This window comes from Pempheris klunzingeri, chromosome 3, assembly GCF_042242105.1.
Source record: "Pempheris klunzingeri isolate RE-2024b chromosome 3, fPemKlu1.hap1, whole genome shotgun sequence".
NCBI classification, from domain to species: Eukaryota; Metazoa; Chordata; class Actinopteri; order Acropomatiformes; family Pempheridae; genus Pempheris; species Pempheris klunzingeri.
Window position 1 is genome coordinate 23,417,046 of NC_092014.1, and position 16,107 is coordinate 23,433,152.

Here is a 16,107-nt window from a genome sequence, read left to right on the forward strand (position 1 = left end):
CCCTGGTGGCTCCATAACTCTTTGAACTTCATCTCTGATTTTCGCTGATCTAGCCTCAAATGCCTGTAAGAAATCATTTGCCTCAACGCGTTCATTTAAATACCCTTGTAGAAACTATCAGACACTGTGCTGGGCATAATCTACATTCCAAATGCAGGCTTAAGAGAGGAAAGAGCAGGGGGAGTATGAGGAGAAGGGTGGGACCCGAGGCTGAAAAGAAAAATGGATTCATGGAGAGAAAGGACATATGCAGGACAGATAAAAAAATGGATGATGGGTGCACCTGCCTTTCCAGTGTGTCTTACAGTCTAATTCAGGTGTTAGCCCTTTCCTATACACCATCTAAACTAAAGTGCTAATGATGATAATTGATGATGATAATAATGAGAACAGAAAAACTTTCACTTTAACAAGCTTGGTTGCATTTTTGTGCATCCATGTGTGAAGATTTAAATCTAACTTCCAAATTTAGATGAATTAAAAACAAAGAAATTCAGCGAAATGCAGAGCACACTTCTATATGTGTGCATGTCCTCTATCATGATGAAAAACACATCTAAAGAGGACGCTCATTTAGCTCCTTTGCCTCCTTTGTCATACAGCTGCTGCAGGGCTTTGTCACTTGAGCATTAACAGATGTTGGTTTGGAGACTTTTCTCAAATGAGGTGATTCTTCCTCAGAGGACAAGTCTCATACGACATATTGTGTTTGACTTATCTTCTTTGTTTGATTTGTTTTTACTTAGGTGCTTTTAAATCCTCCACAGTTTTCACCTCTGTAAGCATGCAAGCATGAGTGAGCTAGTGTGTGTGAATGCGTGGGCGGCTTTTTCCTCACTATGTACACATTCTATATGTTCGTCTGTGGGCATGAAGGTGGGCTGCGCTGCTTTTCTTCCCAACAGCCCCGCAGATGTTGTTTATCCCTTCTGCTCCCGGTGGCTCCACTTACATTCAATCATTGACAGGTTCTGAGAAGATCACATTTACAGTATATGCAGTAATACGGCTAATATGCTGCCCTTTTCTTTTTCTTTTTTTTCCATGCATCAGGCTGCTCCTGAGCGTGTTAACTTAATGGCTCTTTTGCCGCGAAAGGAAAAGCCCCTTTGTTGCTAAGAAGGAGAAAGAGAAAGAGAGAGAGAACGAGGGGGGGAAAAAGAGGAAGGGAGGGAATGAGAAATCACCCCTCAGCCTGAAGGAACCCTCCTAATGGTCACATGTTTTTCCTCTGGGTTCCCAGTGCTGGAAAAGCTGTTACGCAAGCAGCAGAATGCTGATGGCAGAAGCACTTAAGAAGTCCCGTTAGCAGGCAAGGGGTCCGTCCGACTTCCCCCTAAGCTGCTGCCCCTGGCTCTCTGACTCTGCGTATATGCTCTGAGTGTGTGTGCAGTTACGTAACATCACAATTCCCACGGTCGGCAACACAATATGGAGCTCTCTCATCACCTTACCTTCGCCTCTATTGCTTTCCCTCTGAGCTAGAAAAGGATTTTCCTCTCTGTTCACCAGTCCACGCACTCATGTGTCCTACAACCCCTCCATCCTCAAGCCTTCCTGAGGCTTGGCTCCCTGCAGGTCGGTTCTGTGAAGATCTTAAACCAAAATTCACATTTGAACACATCCTCAACAGTCTAAATCCCTGGGTGCAGCTCTTTAGTACCACTGAAGGCTCGTAGTGGCTGAGAGGAGAGAATCACGCCTTTTTGGCAGCAGTGACCCTGATCTGTCTGCTCCATTCTATTCAGTCCTACACTTTAGAAAAACCTGAGAGCGAGGCATTTTGCCGGGGTGATGGGAACATGCCCCTGTAGTCAGTGCAATACCTGTCCAACGGGTGCTGGTGGCGAGAGAGGAATAAGAGATGTGATAAAAGATGAAGGATGAGAGGATGATGTGAGGAAGAGAGAGAATGGAAACAAATGTCATGGGTGAGTGTTTCTGGAGCGTGGGAGTTCTGGATGTATAAATAGGCCTCTGCCCTGTGAGCTACGGAGCAAACGCTCTGCGCACAAACGCTAACTCACACAGACACTCACATGTCCAGACACACACATATAGCCTCGCTTTCATCCCTGCTTTCTGTCACTCCCTCTTTCCCTCCCTCCATGCCTCTCTCTCCCGCTTTATCTCGCTCTCAGTCACGTGCTAAGCACTGTGGGAGGCTGACTGGGGAATGATGGTGTGCAAGTGTATGATGCAGTAGAGGTGAAAGACATTTTCATACTTTTGATGATAATGTGAACAATATCTGTCTACCCTGGGTGACACTGTCACAGACAATATGTCTTTGTTTTAGATGCACAGCACAGCATAAAAAGTCCATAAACACATTTCATGTGCTGCTCCTCAGCGTGATTGTTTGTCCTTTTTCAGCTGAACAGAATTCTTCTTATCTGTTCACATGTACAACATCTGTTATTTGTATTCAGCAGTGAAGCTTGCAGTTTTCAATTAATCTGCAGGAATAGCTTATGTTCATGATAGCGGTTTCTATCTGGCTAATTTTATGCAACTTTGTATTAGGTTTTTTGCAAGAAGATGCCTGAGAATGTGTTTTCTCAGCATTTGTGTTTCATGCTGTTCAGATTCTATATTTGTGCTTTTGCTGTGGGGTGGGGAGATGGTGCCACTAAATAAAAGAGCAGATGCAACCGAAACCCTGTTTATTTTATTATATATGATTCCTAATGAAGCACTTGTTTAGTATGATAACAGACTGAGATTGAGGGGAAAAAAAACACAGCTGTCTTTGTGAAAAAGGCTGCATACTGCACGAGTCCTCAAAGCATATAAGAATATCATTGGCCCCACACATGTCTACGACTGCTTTAAGTGAATGCCATGCGGAATAGAGATAGATCGCCTGTATGTAATCCAAACAGAAGGAGAAGGAAGCCATGCTTGTGTGTGTTTAAATGAAATGTTTGTATTCACTTCCATCACATTGCCCCATGAGGGACACATTTTTAATATTTTGAATTGAACTGAACTGGTCTTGTTTGACACCACCACTGCAATCTGGCTGGTGTTTGTATCAATAGCTTACTCCTGACCAAGCTGTTGATATGAAATCCCCTGATAGGAAAACAGACCGTGGCTGAAGGACCAACCAACCGATGGATATCCCATGTTTACATCCTGCCACTACTGAGCAAAAACAAATGCTTTGCCGTTAAGACACAAACAGTGTTTTTGTCATCACTGCCATATTTAAATCATCATACTCAACCTTTTGCCTGTGTTTGTCTAACATGCTGTCCTTCGTCTGAAGCCTCTTGTTTTTTTTCCATATTTCTGGCCCCGGCTGAAGCCGTTACAGCGCATGTGGTTCTCTACTTTGCTGTACACTTTCTGCTTCCCTTGGCTCGCTGGTTGTTTGTTTTTGCAAATGTTCAACACAGATGTCTCCCTTTTCTGCTTTTAAAATGTGAAAAGGAGACTTCTGGACGCTGTATTTCCCCCCCCCCAAATAACTTTATAGCCTTAATTTGCCAACGGCAAAGACTGTCTGGGCAAACAAACAAGTATTTCTATTCTGTCAGTAAGACATAACCAACAAAAAGCTCAGTTTTTCGAGATAAGAAGAACCTTTTCCAGCTACAGTAAAAAAAAAAAGTGGTTTCCATGTGTGTGCCAACTTTACCCACAGACTATTGAGCCTCTGGCTTGGGCACAGCAGGCATTATTCTCATTAAAAGACTTACAGAGTTATCTATACTGCCACAGTACGAAGCAATTACTGTGTTTCTTCAAACACTACATAAACTGCACAGGCAGGAGAGATGATTATGACTGGTTATACACACACACACACACACACACACACACACACACACACACACACACACACAGTCCATGAACTTAACCAACACGTACACTACAATAATATTGCCTACAGTATATAAGTGTGTGTGTGTGCACGTACACACACACACAGAGGTACAAGATGAGGAAATACAGCTGAATTATTCAGAATCCCAGGAAATGACTGAGTGAGAAAGGAGAGGAGTTGAGGGGAAAACTGCAGACATGATTTATAAAGAGAGAGAGACCTAGAGACAGAGAGAGAGAGAGAGAGAGAGAGAGAGAGAGAGAGGAGTAGAGCGCATGAGTCAGCAGTCTGCCAGAAAGAGGGAGTTGAGAGACAGACGAAGGGCTCACAGGATTTAGTTATCACTGGAGCCCTGACAAAAGAATTTCTGAGCTCACTTTACTGTGTGACTGTGTGTGATGTGTGTGTGTGTGTGTGTGTGTGTGTGTGTGCATGCGGCAGGGTGTACATGAGGCCATCCAGTTCTGAGGAATTTGTGTAAGACCACAGCAAAGCACTGGCTTCTATTTCTGTTTAGAAAGAGTTTTGCTCAACAGTTTTGCTCAGAGCATGACAGAAATACTTTAATCTCAAAGGAATAGTTTAGCATTTTGGGAAATACTCTTGTTCACGTTCCTGCCAAGAGTTAGATTAGAAGAATGATACCACTTATGTCTGGAAAGTATTGAGCTACACTCAAGATTTAAGATTCAAGGACATAATAAACATCTATGATACAGATATTGATGTACTGGAGTCATCCAGCATGCTTCCTTGGTCTGGAACTCAGACAGGAGGTTTCTCTAGGTGGATGTGTATTGTACAGCTGATGTGGGAAACAGCTAGCCTGGCTCTCATCTACCCACTAACACCTCTCAAGCTCACTGTGTGTATATTGTTTCTATTTTTATACCTCCTCTGTCTAAACTGTATATATTTTTTTAATATCTCCTCCTGTCTGCTGTAATGTTGTACATTTCCCCATCGTGGGACTAATAAAAGAATATCTTATCTTATCTTATCTTATCTTATCTATTTAACATTAACATTCATTTGCACAGCAATTTTAGTTACAAGACTCCAGTAGATCACTCTGTCCTGGTCACCGCTGGTTGCAGATAAATACACTGTTGCCCATAAAGTTGGAATAAAATGTTTTTTACCTCTTCTCATGAAATGATTGTGACAATGTGATTTATTCTTGATAAATAAAGTGTATATCTTCTCAACTTTGTGGATCAAACTCTTCCAAACATATCACAGTGAAACTTAAACCACAATTAACCTTTGCAAACTGTGTATTCAGGCTTTAACACAATTGGGGGTATTGAACAATTATTCCAACTTTATGGGCAACAGTGTAGTTACAGTATATATTTATTCATCAGCTTTAGACTTTGAATGCACTCACACACCCACACACACAATCCATGAACTTAACCAACACATCCATTACAATAATATTGCCTACTGTATGTAAGTATAAGAGCCATACTAGCTGTTACCCCCCGCTCCCAGTCCTTATGCTAAGCTAAGTTAACTGTCTGCAGGCTCTAGCTGAATTATTGATGCACATATTGATGGTGTTGAAAGCAAATACCTTTCCGGCTTGAAACATTGACTATAGCTAAACTCAGCTAAACTAATACACTATAAGACATGCTATCAGCCAGCAGTAGTCTATTGCCGTACAGTCCTGTCTCTGGTCTCTTGAATGTCTCTGACTATATTAAAAACTGCTATAACAAAATGAACCAGAGTGGATTAATGGAGTTCACCTGGTAGCTTGGATGTCTAATGTCAGAATGCCTTTTCTTGCAAAGCCCTGGAGCCCATAGAATATTTAAGTTTACTGCAATATTAAACAACTCCCTTACCATGGGATTTAATGTCAACCACATTCACACCCAGAAATAAGAAATGGGAAGTGTTTGAGGGAAAATGGTGCAGCGTCTTCTACACAGTCTGCTTGAACTGATTTTCTGTGGTACCTTCAGCGCCTCGGGGCCAGAGACACTGGAGACTCTCATCTTGCTTTTGAGGGGGAAAAAAAGCAGAATGAAAGGTGTGAACGGGAAACAGACAAGACATGGAAGTAAGAAAGTAAGATTAGACAAAGAAAGATGAGACAGGCTGGGAGATGAGCAGAAAAAGTGTGAAACATATCTCTCAGCATGTACTGTATGGATGAGTGAAAGTCTTTTGTTCCCCCTTTTTTTGCATAATCACCCTTTTCTCTCTGTTTTGACAGGACGATGTTTGGATGCACTGAAAGGACACAGAGAGAGAGAGAGAGAGAGAGAGAGAGAGAGAGAGAGAGAGAGAGAGAGAGAGAGGAGTCACCCACCCACTATCTCACCCCCCTTTGACAAGACTGTGGATGACCTGAATTTTTCCAAAGAAAAACTCAATAAAAACAGATCACACTTGAGAGGAATGTCTGGAATTCCAGCCCTCATGAAAACTATGTGGCCTTTGGAAAATGAAATATTCTGCGCCATAGCTATCATAAGGACATTGACCGTCCCTGTTGAATGTGCCATAATCTATTTGATCGTATTTGTGGAGGTGGAAGCACAGGATAGATTCCAGCAGAACAACACATGGACCTACTTATCTTCTTCCAAGACTAATTGTCCAGTTGTGGTGCCTCATTGTGTGAGAGATGTTGCCTTTAGCTGTGCTGTACTGTGTTCAAAGGTTGTGTGGGTGTCTCCATGTGTGGTGGGTTGAAAGACATACTTATTTTCTCTCCAAATGTCTGCTTAAATCTCCTCCTCTCTTCTCTTCTCCTCTCTTCTCTTGTCTTCGTTTTGGTCAGTAAGGCTGTGAGTCATACAGTGAGAGTTGGAGTCCAGACAGATGGAAGTAGTTAGGGCCTGTACTACTGTAATGCCACAGTTTAACAGTTTTTTTTTTTTTTTTTTTTAATCGAGTCCAATCTGTCTATGGCTGTGCTGCCATGCCAGATGTCCCAGTCTGCAGTCTGTGCCTCCAAAGTTCCTCTAACTCACAACTTCACTGTGCTGATGTCTCTTTAGCTTGCTAGAGATTCAGCTGAAGCCACACACACTGTCTATGTACTGGTTTACATCATTTCCCAACCATATATTACTCACTCCCTTGATCATAATGGAACCCACAGACACGCACATCCATAATCCAGCGGTGGAAGAAGTGCTTAGATTTACAAAAGTGAAAGTGCCGCTGCCACAGTTCAGAATTACTCAGCTACAAATGAAAGTCAGGCAATCAAATGTTACACCAGTAGAAGTACAGAAGCATTAACATCAAAATATATCCCAAAAGTACTCATTATGGGGAAAGGGTCATTTCTGTATAACTCTATTTCTTTGTTGATGATATTAAGTAATAATTTAAATCTGAAAAGCAAAAATAAACTATGGTTGTTACATTTATTTATTTATTTGAGATGACCAGCTCCATATTTGTATACCCTCATTGCAGAGACTTCCATCTCAGGTTCATTTGAACGACACATAAACTGCATGTGTGAATGTGTGTTTGTTTACAATCGACAGAGAGAGATGACACTGATTAGCATCCATTAAGTGCTGCTCATTGCACTGAGAATGCCATCAGGCCACAGATGACTCACAGTTTGACTTTATATAGGGCAGTGTGATTGTGCCCTTCTATAAAGGTCTCTCTGTCTCTTTTTCTCCCTGAATGATGAACAAGCATCATGAAAACATGTGACTGAGCTGAAGGTCCATTATTGCTTATGGATGCCTTTCCTGGAGGCCTGAGGTCCCTGGACCCTACACCCCCCCCCCCACCCCCTGCAGTATTACAGGAATGGATATGACAAACATGAATGCACATAGGCCAGATGAAAAGAACTTGTAGTATTTGTGTTCGCAAAGCCCCTGAAAACGAGATTACAAACCTCAAGTACTTCTCTTTAACATTCAATATTCATGACTAAATCCGCAGCAACTGAAGTCAATGTTTTGCAAAAATCCGTAGTTCAGCAAAGGACAAGCAAAGAAAAAAAAAAGAAAAAATAATCTGAGCAGCAATGAGGTATGAGCTCATACATCAACATTAAATCTTACTTAAATCAACAATCTGAAATACCACATGCGGTGCGGGGGTTCATATCTGCACCATACACCCACATGAACATGATGAATAGTCTGAATTAAAGCAGCAGAAACAAGATATCCCGACTTTTAGCTCCTAGTAAGAGTCAAACTCAGCTTTTGTTTGATACTCCCTGACTGGAAAATGTCCAAATGTCTTTCAAACTCTAAACTCCAGCTTGTGATGCAGGCTTTCTGCTATGAATGTGTGGTCTCCACGGCCAAGCTGACATCCTCAAAGTTACATTCTCAGACCTGACAAAGCTCCACCAGTGGAGGATATACAGCTGATTGACTGAGCAGGACTCTTCATATCATCCTCCGATCTTTTTGTGTAAAAATGAGCAGAGTTGACCTTTTAAGTAAAATGAGCAACTAGCATACACAAGAGACAGACCATGAATAGGTCCTAAAGTCTTCACAAGGGTGTGTGACACCTAGATATTACTGTAAAACACTTATAGTTGATTAACATTTCAGTTTGGTGAATATGGTTATTGTTGGTCACTGCAGCACTGAATATGTTATTCTGTGATTTGTTATTCATTGTGCACGTCAGGTTCTAACAGTAAGTAAGTAAGCAGCACTGCTGTCCAGTACAGAAAACCTATTCAACAGTGCCCTCTATTTTAAGATTCAGTTAGAAACCAGCTATAGCTATACGACGACGGCACCAGCAGCTATGCTCCTCATATACAGCAGTCCTGTGATCTGGGCACCAGCTGCCACGTCAGGAGCAAATGGTCATACCCAACATGCCATCTAGTGGTCTGTTTGAGACTCATAATTTGTGTTTAATCTAAACCAGACGTGACTCCATTTGGCCTGTAGATGGTGATACATTCATCGGTCCTTGGCTTGAGCCGAGGCTGGACTCAGCCACAGTGTAAACATAGAGGCCTTATGGAAATTTACTGTGCACATAGCATTATGGATTGGTTTATCTGATGCAGGTATATTTCAAATTGACAGTATTTGTGTGATGTGAGATGTTGTGATTCGCTGAGAACTCAGCGACAAGTTTTTAATGTGGAGATTTGTCTTTACAAGGACAAACAGCTGTGTCGTCTGTCTGCACACTGAAGTAGTCTGGCACTCTGCTATGACAATATGACTGGCTGAGACGGGAAAACACCACACACTCGAACAACTGGGTCAGTGACACACACACACACACACACACACACTCATTGCAGCTAAGACTCCAGGGAGCATGTTAAAGGAAGCCTCCCACTGGTTGATATGGTAGTAATTCATCCATTGTGGCCTTTTTCTTGATCCCTATCCCAACCCTTTTGCGTTTTTCCATCTTCCCTCTGTCTGTCATGGTGTCACAGCCAATGGTATGGTAGCACAGTCGTCATTCAAATAAGCCGAGAGAGTTGTTTGCATGTCTCAGTTAAATGAACTGTGTGCACTGGCACACATCATATGGGGTTATTTTTAGGTAATATCATCATCTGTACAAATCTATGCTGACACTGTCCTAGAATAATGTCATGTCAAGCCACCAAGAAGAGAATTTGTTCAGTCAGCTACACGTAATTGCATTATGGTTTGAAGCAAATGTTGCCGAGCTGAGGCTTGTCATTAGTTTCTAACCTACAAAGCAGCCGCACAAGGATTTTCTGTCCTTAACTTCAAGGTTCAGAAAATGTTACGCATGAAGATTTTCATTACCAAAACAGGAGAGGATAAAATAGACTTTTCCAGTAGCAGGACTTTGCTGACTGTGTGTATGTGTGTGTGTGTGTGTGTGTGTGTGTGTGTGCTCTATGTGTATGCTTAGGTTTGTTTAAATTAAGAGAACCTCTTTCCAAGGCGGAGGAGAGGAAGGAGGGATAAGAAGACATAAACAAAGGACTGCAACCTGCCGTCTGGGCAGATGGACGACAGCTGCTGATCAGACTGGATAGAAAAAGACATACTAGTGTACAGTTCCTTGTTTGAAAGCTTTTACTCTGAAATTCTTTGAGTTTCATACAATATACAGTGCAATATCATTTCCTCTGCAGTATTTTGAGTAATGTAGTAGGCTACTATATTTATCAAACAGAATGTATGATAAAACACACCCAAAAATTCCGCTTAAAAACCATCAAACAACATAAACATCTTCAGACTACTAAACACTGACAGCAAATGTTGTGTTTTTTTCTTGTTAAACCAGAAATATGAACTGAAAACGCTTCAGATCAGTTCATATTTCCATATATGGCATCGTCATAAGTCTTTGCTCTGTGTTTCCCACCGTGTAATGGAAATTTAATGCTACTGCTACTGAATCCTGCCCAACATGTGCTCACGCTAACTGTCCTGTTCTTCAGTGTACTATAAGTTGAGGGTGGATGTTGAACAGTAAATCATCGTTGCCTCTGCGAATCTCAAGCAGGACAGGCTGGTTATGCTGCAGCACCTCACGGACGTCTTCGGTGGTCTGAACCGGTCGTCCATTTAGTTTGACTATAACATCACCTTCCTTTATCCCACCACTAAAACACAGAGGAAGGAAGCACGGTTATTATAGTCCCTAAAACTAAACTAAAACCTAAGATTAGAAGTGAAAAAACATTGAGGTTAACTGAAATAAAATCTAGACTTGGTGCATGTGTGTATAGAGGTTGTCTTCATGACTGGGTGTCAGCTGCCTTCACAAAGTGCTGTGTGTGTATTGTTACGTTACATCTGAGAAATATCTCCCATATTATCACATAAAGTGATAAAAATGAAACTAAAATTAAACATTTCTGAAATCTAACTGAAGCGAAACTGAATTGAAAACAAAATGAAAATGAAAATTCATGAATAATAGAAAAACCACATTTCCCCGATAAGAACATACAAATAACACATGACTTATGACAGAATAACCTTTGTCGAGAACCTTCCCAATAGTGATCATAAATCACATTACACTTTGCTAAACCAGGAGCTACTGTGATGTGTGTGAACGTACTTCTGTGCTGGACTGTCAGGTATGACCTGCTGCACCAGAACTCCACTTCTGACCTCTGGAAAGTCTGGATTCTGACGCTTCAACTCTGCTGCTACACTGAGACACAAAAATGCTAGTGTTAAAGCTAATCCAAATGAAGACCGATACTGACAACATTTCCTTCTTTACAAATGTAGTTTGGTTGGAAGAAACTGGGTAACAAGTCCATCATCATTTATGTAGATGCTAAATGAAATGCTGAAGATGCTCAGGGTTTGTAATAAAAAGTTACAATCTAGCGTGTGTGTGTGTGTGTGTGTGTGTGGACATTTATAACTCACGCTTCGGTGACAGAAAGCATCCTGATCCCTAAAAAATATCTTTTCACTTCCGACACTGAAAACAGCACAAAAGTACATTTAATTTAGGAGAAGGCTGACGATGCTTCTAACATGCAAACAGACATGAAAACTGCATCAGGACAGACGTTGGTACGTCAGCAGCTCTCACCTGCATCAGACTGCGGGTCCTCTGTGAGTCTTCTTTGCTGTCTTGTCTTTTCTGTCACGACAACAAACTGGGATGAGAAATACTCACTTCATACAAAGTATTTCTACATGTTCGAGGTTTTCAAACAGCAGCTGAATCTAGTTGCTGTTTCCTCTGTTCATGCTTTGACCTCTGACCTTTGCTGTGTCGGGTCTGTGACTCTGTGAGGAAGCGGCTGATTCTGTCTGAAGGAATAGCGAAGGAGATCCCCGCTGTAACTTTCAGAGTGTTGATGCCTATCACCTCGCCATCCTGAGGGAAAAAAACAAATATACACATATACATCTAATATAAATGTACAAATATACACAGTACACTGTAAAAAAAAAAAAAAGTAGAAGCTTAGAAACAAAACATGGCGAATATTTTTAAAGGAATAATTGTGCATAATTTAACATATTCAATACTGTTTTATACACGGGATACAGACTCTTCATCGTTTCATTTGAAAAGCTCCATGAATCATAGATTTAAGGAGAAATTCAGAGATCTGGAACCAAACTCTTCCACATGACCCATAATACAGAATTGCTTTTCTTGCTATTTATTTATTAGATTTTGCAATGAATGACTTTTTTCTTTTGCATTTTTTTCATTTGACAAAATTGTAATTGCCAGATCTATCAGATTAATTGAGTCAAGATAAACTAGAGGCCTAAAAACTGTGTCAAAGGACACTTTTTAGACATGACAAAAGTCAGTCCGTCTGAATGATCCTCCACAGTCATATAAGTCTCACAACACACAACACAACACAACTCACCAAGTTAACAAGAGGTCCTCCAGAATTTCCGTACTTCTCAGGGATGAGATGAAGTATGAGACAGAGACAATCACATCAATGATGAACACATGCAAAAATCCATACAACTACATTTCTATATGTGCATCTGCCATGAACAAAAGAAATAATAATACACCATAAACCATGTTTATATATATATATATATGCATTACTCATGTTGTGGGGACATAAATGTGCACACACACTCACGTTGTTGGATTTGCCTTCCTTTCATGGACAAAATACAAGTCCCCATAATGTAACTCATTTAATTTTAGGGTTAGCACTTAGCACAGGGTGGGGTTATGGTCAAAGTTAGGGTTAGGTTTAGATAAGTAGTGGTTATGATTAGGGTTAGTCTCCAGGAAAAGTCATGTTGTAAGTCAACGTAATGTCCTCCAAAGTGTGTGTCTGCTCTTGTGCTTGCTACATAATGAGGACTAGAACATGTGTTTTACCGGCAGTGAGGACATTTTTGGGAAGTGAGGACATTTTGACCAGCCTTCACAACTTCAGGGGGCTGTTTTAGGTTTCAGACTTGGTTTTAAGATTCAGGATAGAATTAGGCTTAAGTTAAAGTTAGAGTAAGGTTGGGGTTAGGCATTTATCTGGGATGGTTAAGGTTATGGTAACGGGCAGGGGAATGCATAATGTAAATGAGGGTCCAGTAGAAATGTATGTGTGTGTGTGTGTGTGAGAGCTCACGTTAATGATAGCGTCAGTCTGGATGTAGTCCATGTCTGAGTCCTTGATGCCCAGCTCTTTGCCGTCTCTCTGAGCAGTGCTGACGATGCCGGTGGTGACGGTGTTCTGCAGAGCAAAGGGGCTGCCAATAGCGACCACAAATTCCCCTGGTCTCAGATCAGCTGAACGGCCCAGAGCCAGCACAGGAAGCTTCTTCTGTCCTCCACATGAACACACACATGCACACAGGTCGACATGTCAGAGAGAGTCATATCGGCCAGGTTGGACAGACAGAAAATCAAGAATAAAGGTAAAATACTTTTGGAAAAGAGACAGACAGAGACAGACAGGAAGAAGAGTTGAATAATTGCATAACTGCCCAAGTATTTTAGATATGAGTGTGAGAATACACACACCAGCGCTGTGTCTCTGAGTCACAGAGCTGCTGTTTATGAAACTATTCCCCCTAGCCTTGTGAATGTAGGAGAAAACTGTCAGAACTAAACGTGTCAGGATGTGGGCTCTTTTGCAAAGGCGCAGGTCGTTCTTGCGCAGGGGTCAAGGGAGTAGAAAGCGTTTAGAAACGATTAACATTACTTCAACTTGGAGAAAGAGAAAAGGGTAAAGAGAGCCACTGTAATCTTGATGTAAATGGAGCCGTGTTCAGTGTGGACACTCACCTCAGGATTGACCTTGATTGTGGCAATGTCCGCCTTCCTGTCCACGTCTCTGACCACGGCCTCGTATGCGTCGCCGTCGTGGAGCTGCACACGCAGCTGGGGCCTCCCTGTCGCCGTGGCGGCCGTGGTTACCACGTGAGCGTTGGTCACAATCACACCTGAGTGGGTCACAATAAAACCAGAGCCACTGGAGAGACGCATGTGGCGCCCAAACAGAGGATGTCTGGGGACGGAGAGGAGATGAAGAGGCTTCAGTTTGAAGATTACAATACCCAGAAGTCATCCAAGACACACAGAGCTATGAGCTACATTTCAAGTTCACGGTGCACGTACGTACTCAAACAACGACATGAGAATCACTTCAATCTACAGTGAGTTTTCACTGTAAAGGGAGAGGGGGGGGGACCATACAGTTTGTTTTACACCATGGTTGGATTGACTGGTAGGTTGACTTTTACACCACAACCCCCCTGACACACACACACACACACACACACACACACACACACACACACACACACACACCTTACAAACAGCTCAATGTGGACAACAGCAGGTGCTATTTTCTCCACCACATCAGCGATGAAGTTGAACTTGTAGCGTGGGCTGCCAGGACGGACCAGAGGAGGACCTATACTGACACAAAGAAAGCGCAGCATTAACATAAATACACACACACACACACACACACACACACACACACACACATTGAATCCTCCACCACATCACACAACAAAAAGATCTATCAATCATTAGTCCTATCTGTTTCCATTCAAAATACAATGCTGTTTTTTTAAATTAATTACTAATATTTATTAATTATTGATCAATTGATTATGAAATACCAGAAAATAGTGAAAAATGCCCATCACAGGTTCCCACAGTCCAAAGTGACATCTTCAAAAACCTTCTTTTGTCACACCAACAGTCCAAAACCCCAAAATGTTCAGTTTACAATTATATGAAACTGAGAAGGGCATCAGTTCCTGATACTTAAGAAGCTAAAACCAGTAATTACAGTAGTTATATATAATATAGTATATAATCGGCTGTTCCCTGAGTCAAACAGAAGGATTCCTACAATAGTACTTTGGAAGCGCTTGTGTGCGCAAACTAAGCACCAAACTGCGTAACTGGCACTACTGTACAACCTAAATGTTGCGCCACATTAAGAACCATAATCATTTTACGGATGTTTAGTGAATTTGTGTGATGATATGTTTATTACTGTACTTTCACCCAAAGCATCCCTACCTGCGCCGGAGGGTGAACACGGTCCTTTGTGCGCTTGGCTAACTGCGGGTCTCCTCGTCTGCTGAGCTTTACGGCTGGCTGCTCTCATCTTACACACATTACCGTACGTCTTCCCGTCGCTTCCGCACACTTCATGCTCCATCTTACACCGGCAGACCCCCTTGGAGCCTCTCCGCCTCCCCGCAGCGCGCAGCTTGCACTCCAGGCCATCCCCGCAGGGCAGGTCGTTTTTGCGGCCGCAGGGGTCTCCCTCGCGCGGCGCACACACCACGCAGCAGTTACATCTGTCCGGGACGTACCCGCCGGGACAGCTGGGGCTCGGACACGCGCTCACGTCGCACCGGGAGGCGCACTTGTCAGAGCGCACAGCTCCGGTGAGGTCGTGCGTAAAGAGGAACGCCGCTCCAAGGAGAAGGAGCTGCATTGTGATGAACCTTGACTTGATTTGATTTATTCCTTATGTCGTCATATTAAATGTTTCTCTGCAGACATTCCAACAGCCGGGTTGTGTCTCTCTGCCCAATAAATAAAACTATATTGACTGTCCACTGTTCCGTTACTGCACACATCTACGCTGTGTCGGGAAATGATTGAGCCTATGAAGCTGGTGTCCTATAAGCTCTCCGTAGATTGAGCTCCGGTCATTGCCAAGTCATCACGCCCGCATATTCTGACCCCCTTGTGACTGTGCAGGACTTTTGTGAACGGGTGAATTTGAACCGGAGAGCCGCTCATGAAATCAAACGGATAATGTGCGTCCTCTAGTGGCGACAGAACGCAACAGCCCAACATAAAAGCAGCCTCACAAGAGAAAAAGGGGGCTGCTGTGTTCACACTGTGTCCTGCTGGCGGCTGCAAGCCACCGCGTTGGCTGAATGAAAGTGCAGTAATTATAAAGCACAGCTCTGTGTCTCGGTCTTGTTAAGTTAACTCTTACATGTTGCAGGTTTAAAAGGTTTTACCTTAAACCTTCTATATCTAAAGTTAAAAATCAAGATAACAGCTGTCTAAATGTAACTATTTTCACAAGAAAAGGACAAATTCCAACAAATGTTTTCTTCACAGAACTTGTACAACTGCCAATCTGTCATCTTGTGAATTTTTTTTTTTAAAGGATATTCCTATGTAATTGAAATAGATCATAGATTGGGTGTTTCTAAACCAACTGTAATTCAATAAATCAACACACTACTTGAAATATCACTACAAGCAGTGTGCAGCATCACAATAGATTCTGCACACTGAAGAGGCTGTTGTATAATACTGCATAATTAATCTTTGTTGAATACGATTTGCCAGTT

The 16,107-nt window shown here is 42.2% G+C and overlaps 1 protein-coding gene across 1 annotated transcript; it reads right to left on the minus strand.

Moving 5' to 3' along the window:
• Nucleotides 1–9,918: 9,918 nt before the first annotated feature.
• htra3a (HtrA serine peptidase 3a) lies at nucleotides 9,919–15,246 on the minus strand. The gene is made up of 10 exons (XM_070827491.1): nucleotides 14,807–15,246; nucleotides 14,078–14,183; nucleotides 13,553–13,775; nucleotides 12,894–13,088; nucleotides 12,168–12,200; nucleotides 11,542–11,656; nucleotides 11,366–11,416; nucleotides 11,197–11,251; nucleotides 10,877–10,972; nucleotides 9,919–10,412 (listed from the first exon to the last, which is right to left on the minus strand). The coding sequence occupies exons 1-10, from the start codon at nucleotides 15,228–15,230 to the stop codon at nucleotides 10,244–10,246; spliced, it is 1,467 nt and encodes a 488-aa protein (XP_070683592.1). The 5' UTR covers nucleotides 15,231–15,246; the 3' UTR covers nucleotides 9,919–10,243.
• Between the last annotated feature and the right edge of the window lie 861 nt (nucleotides 15,247–16,107).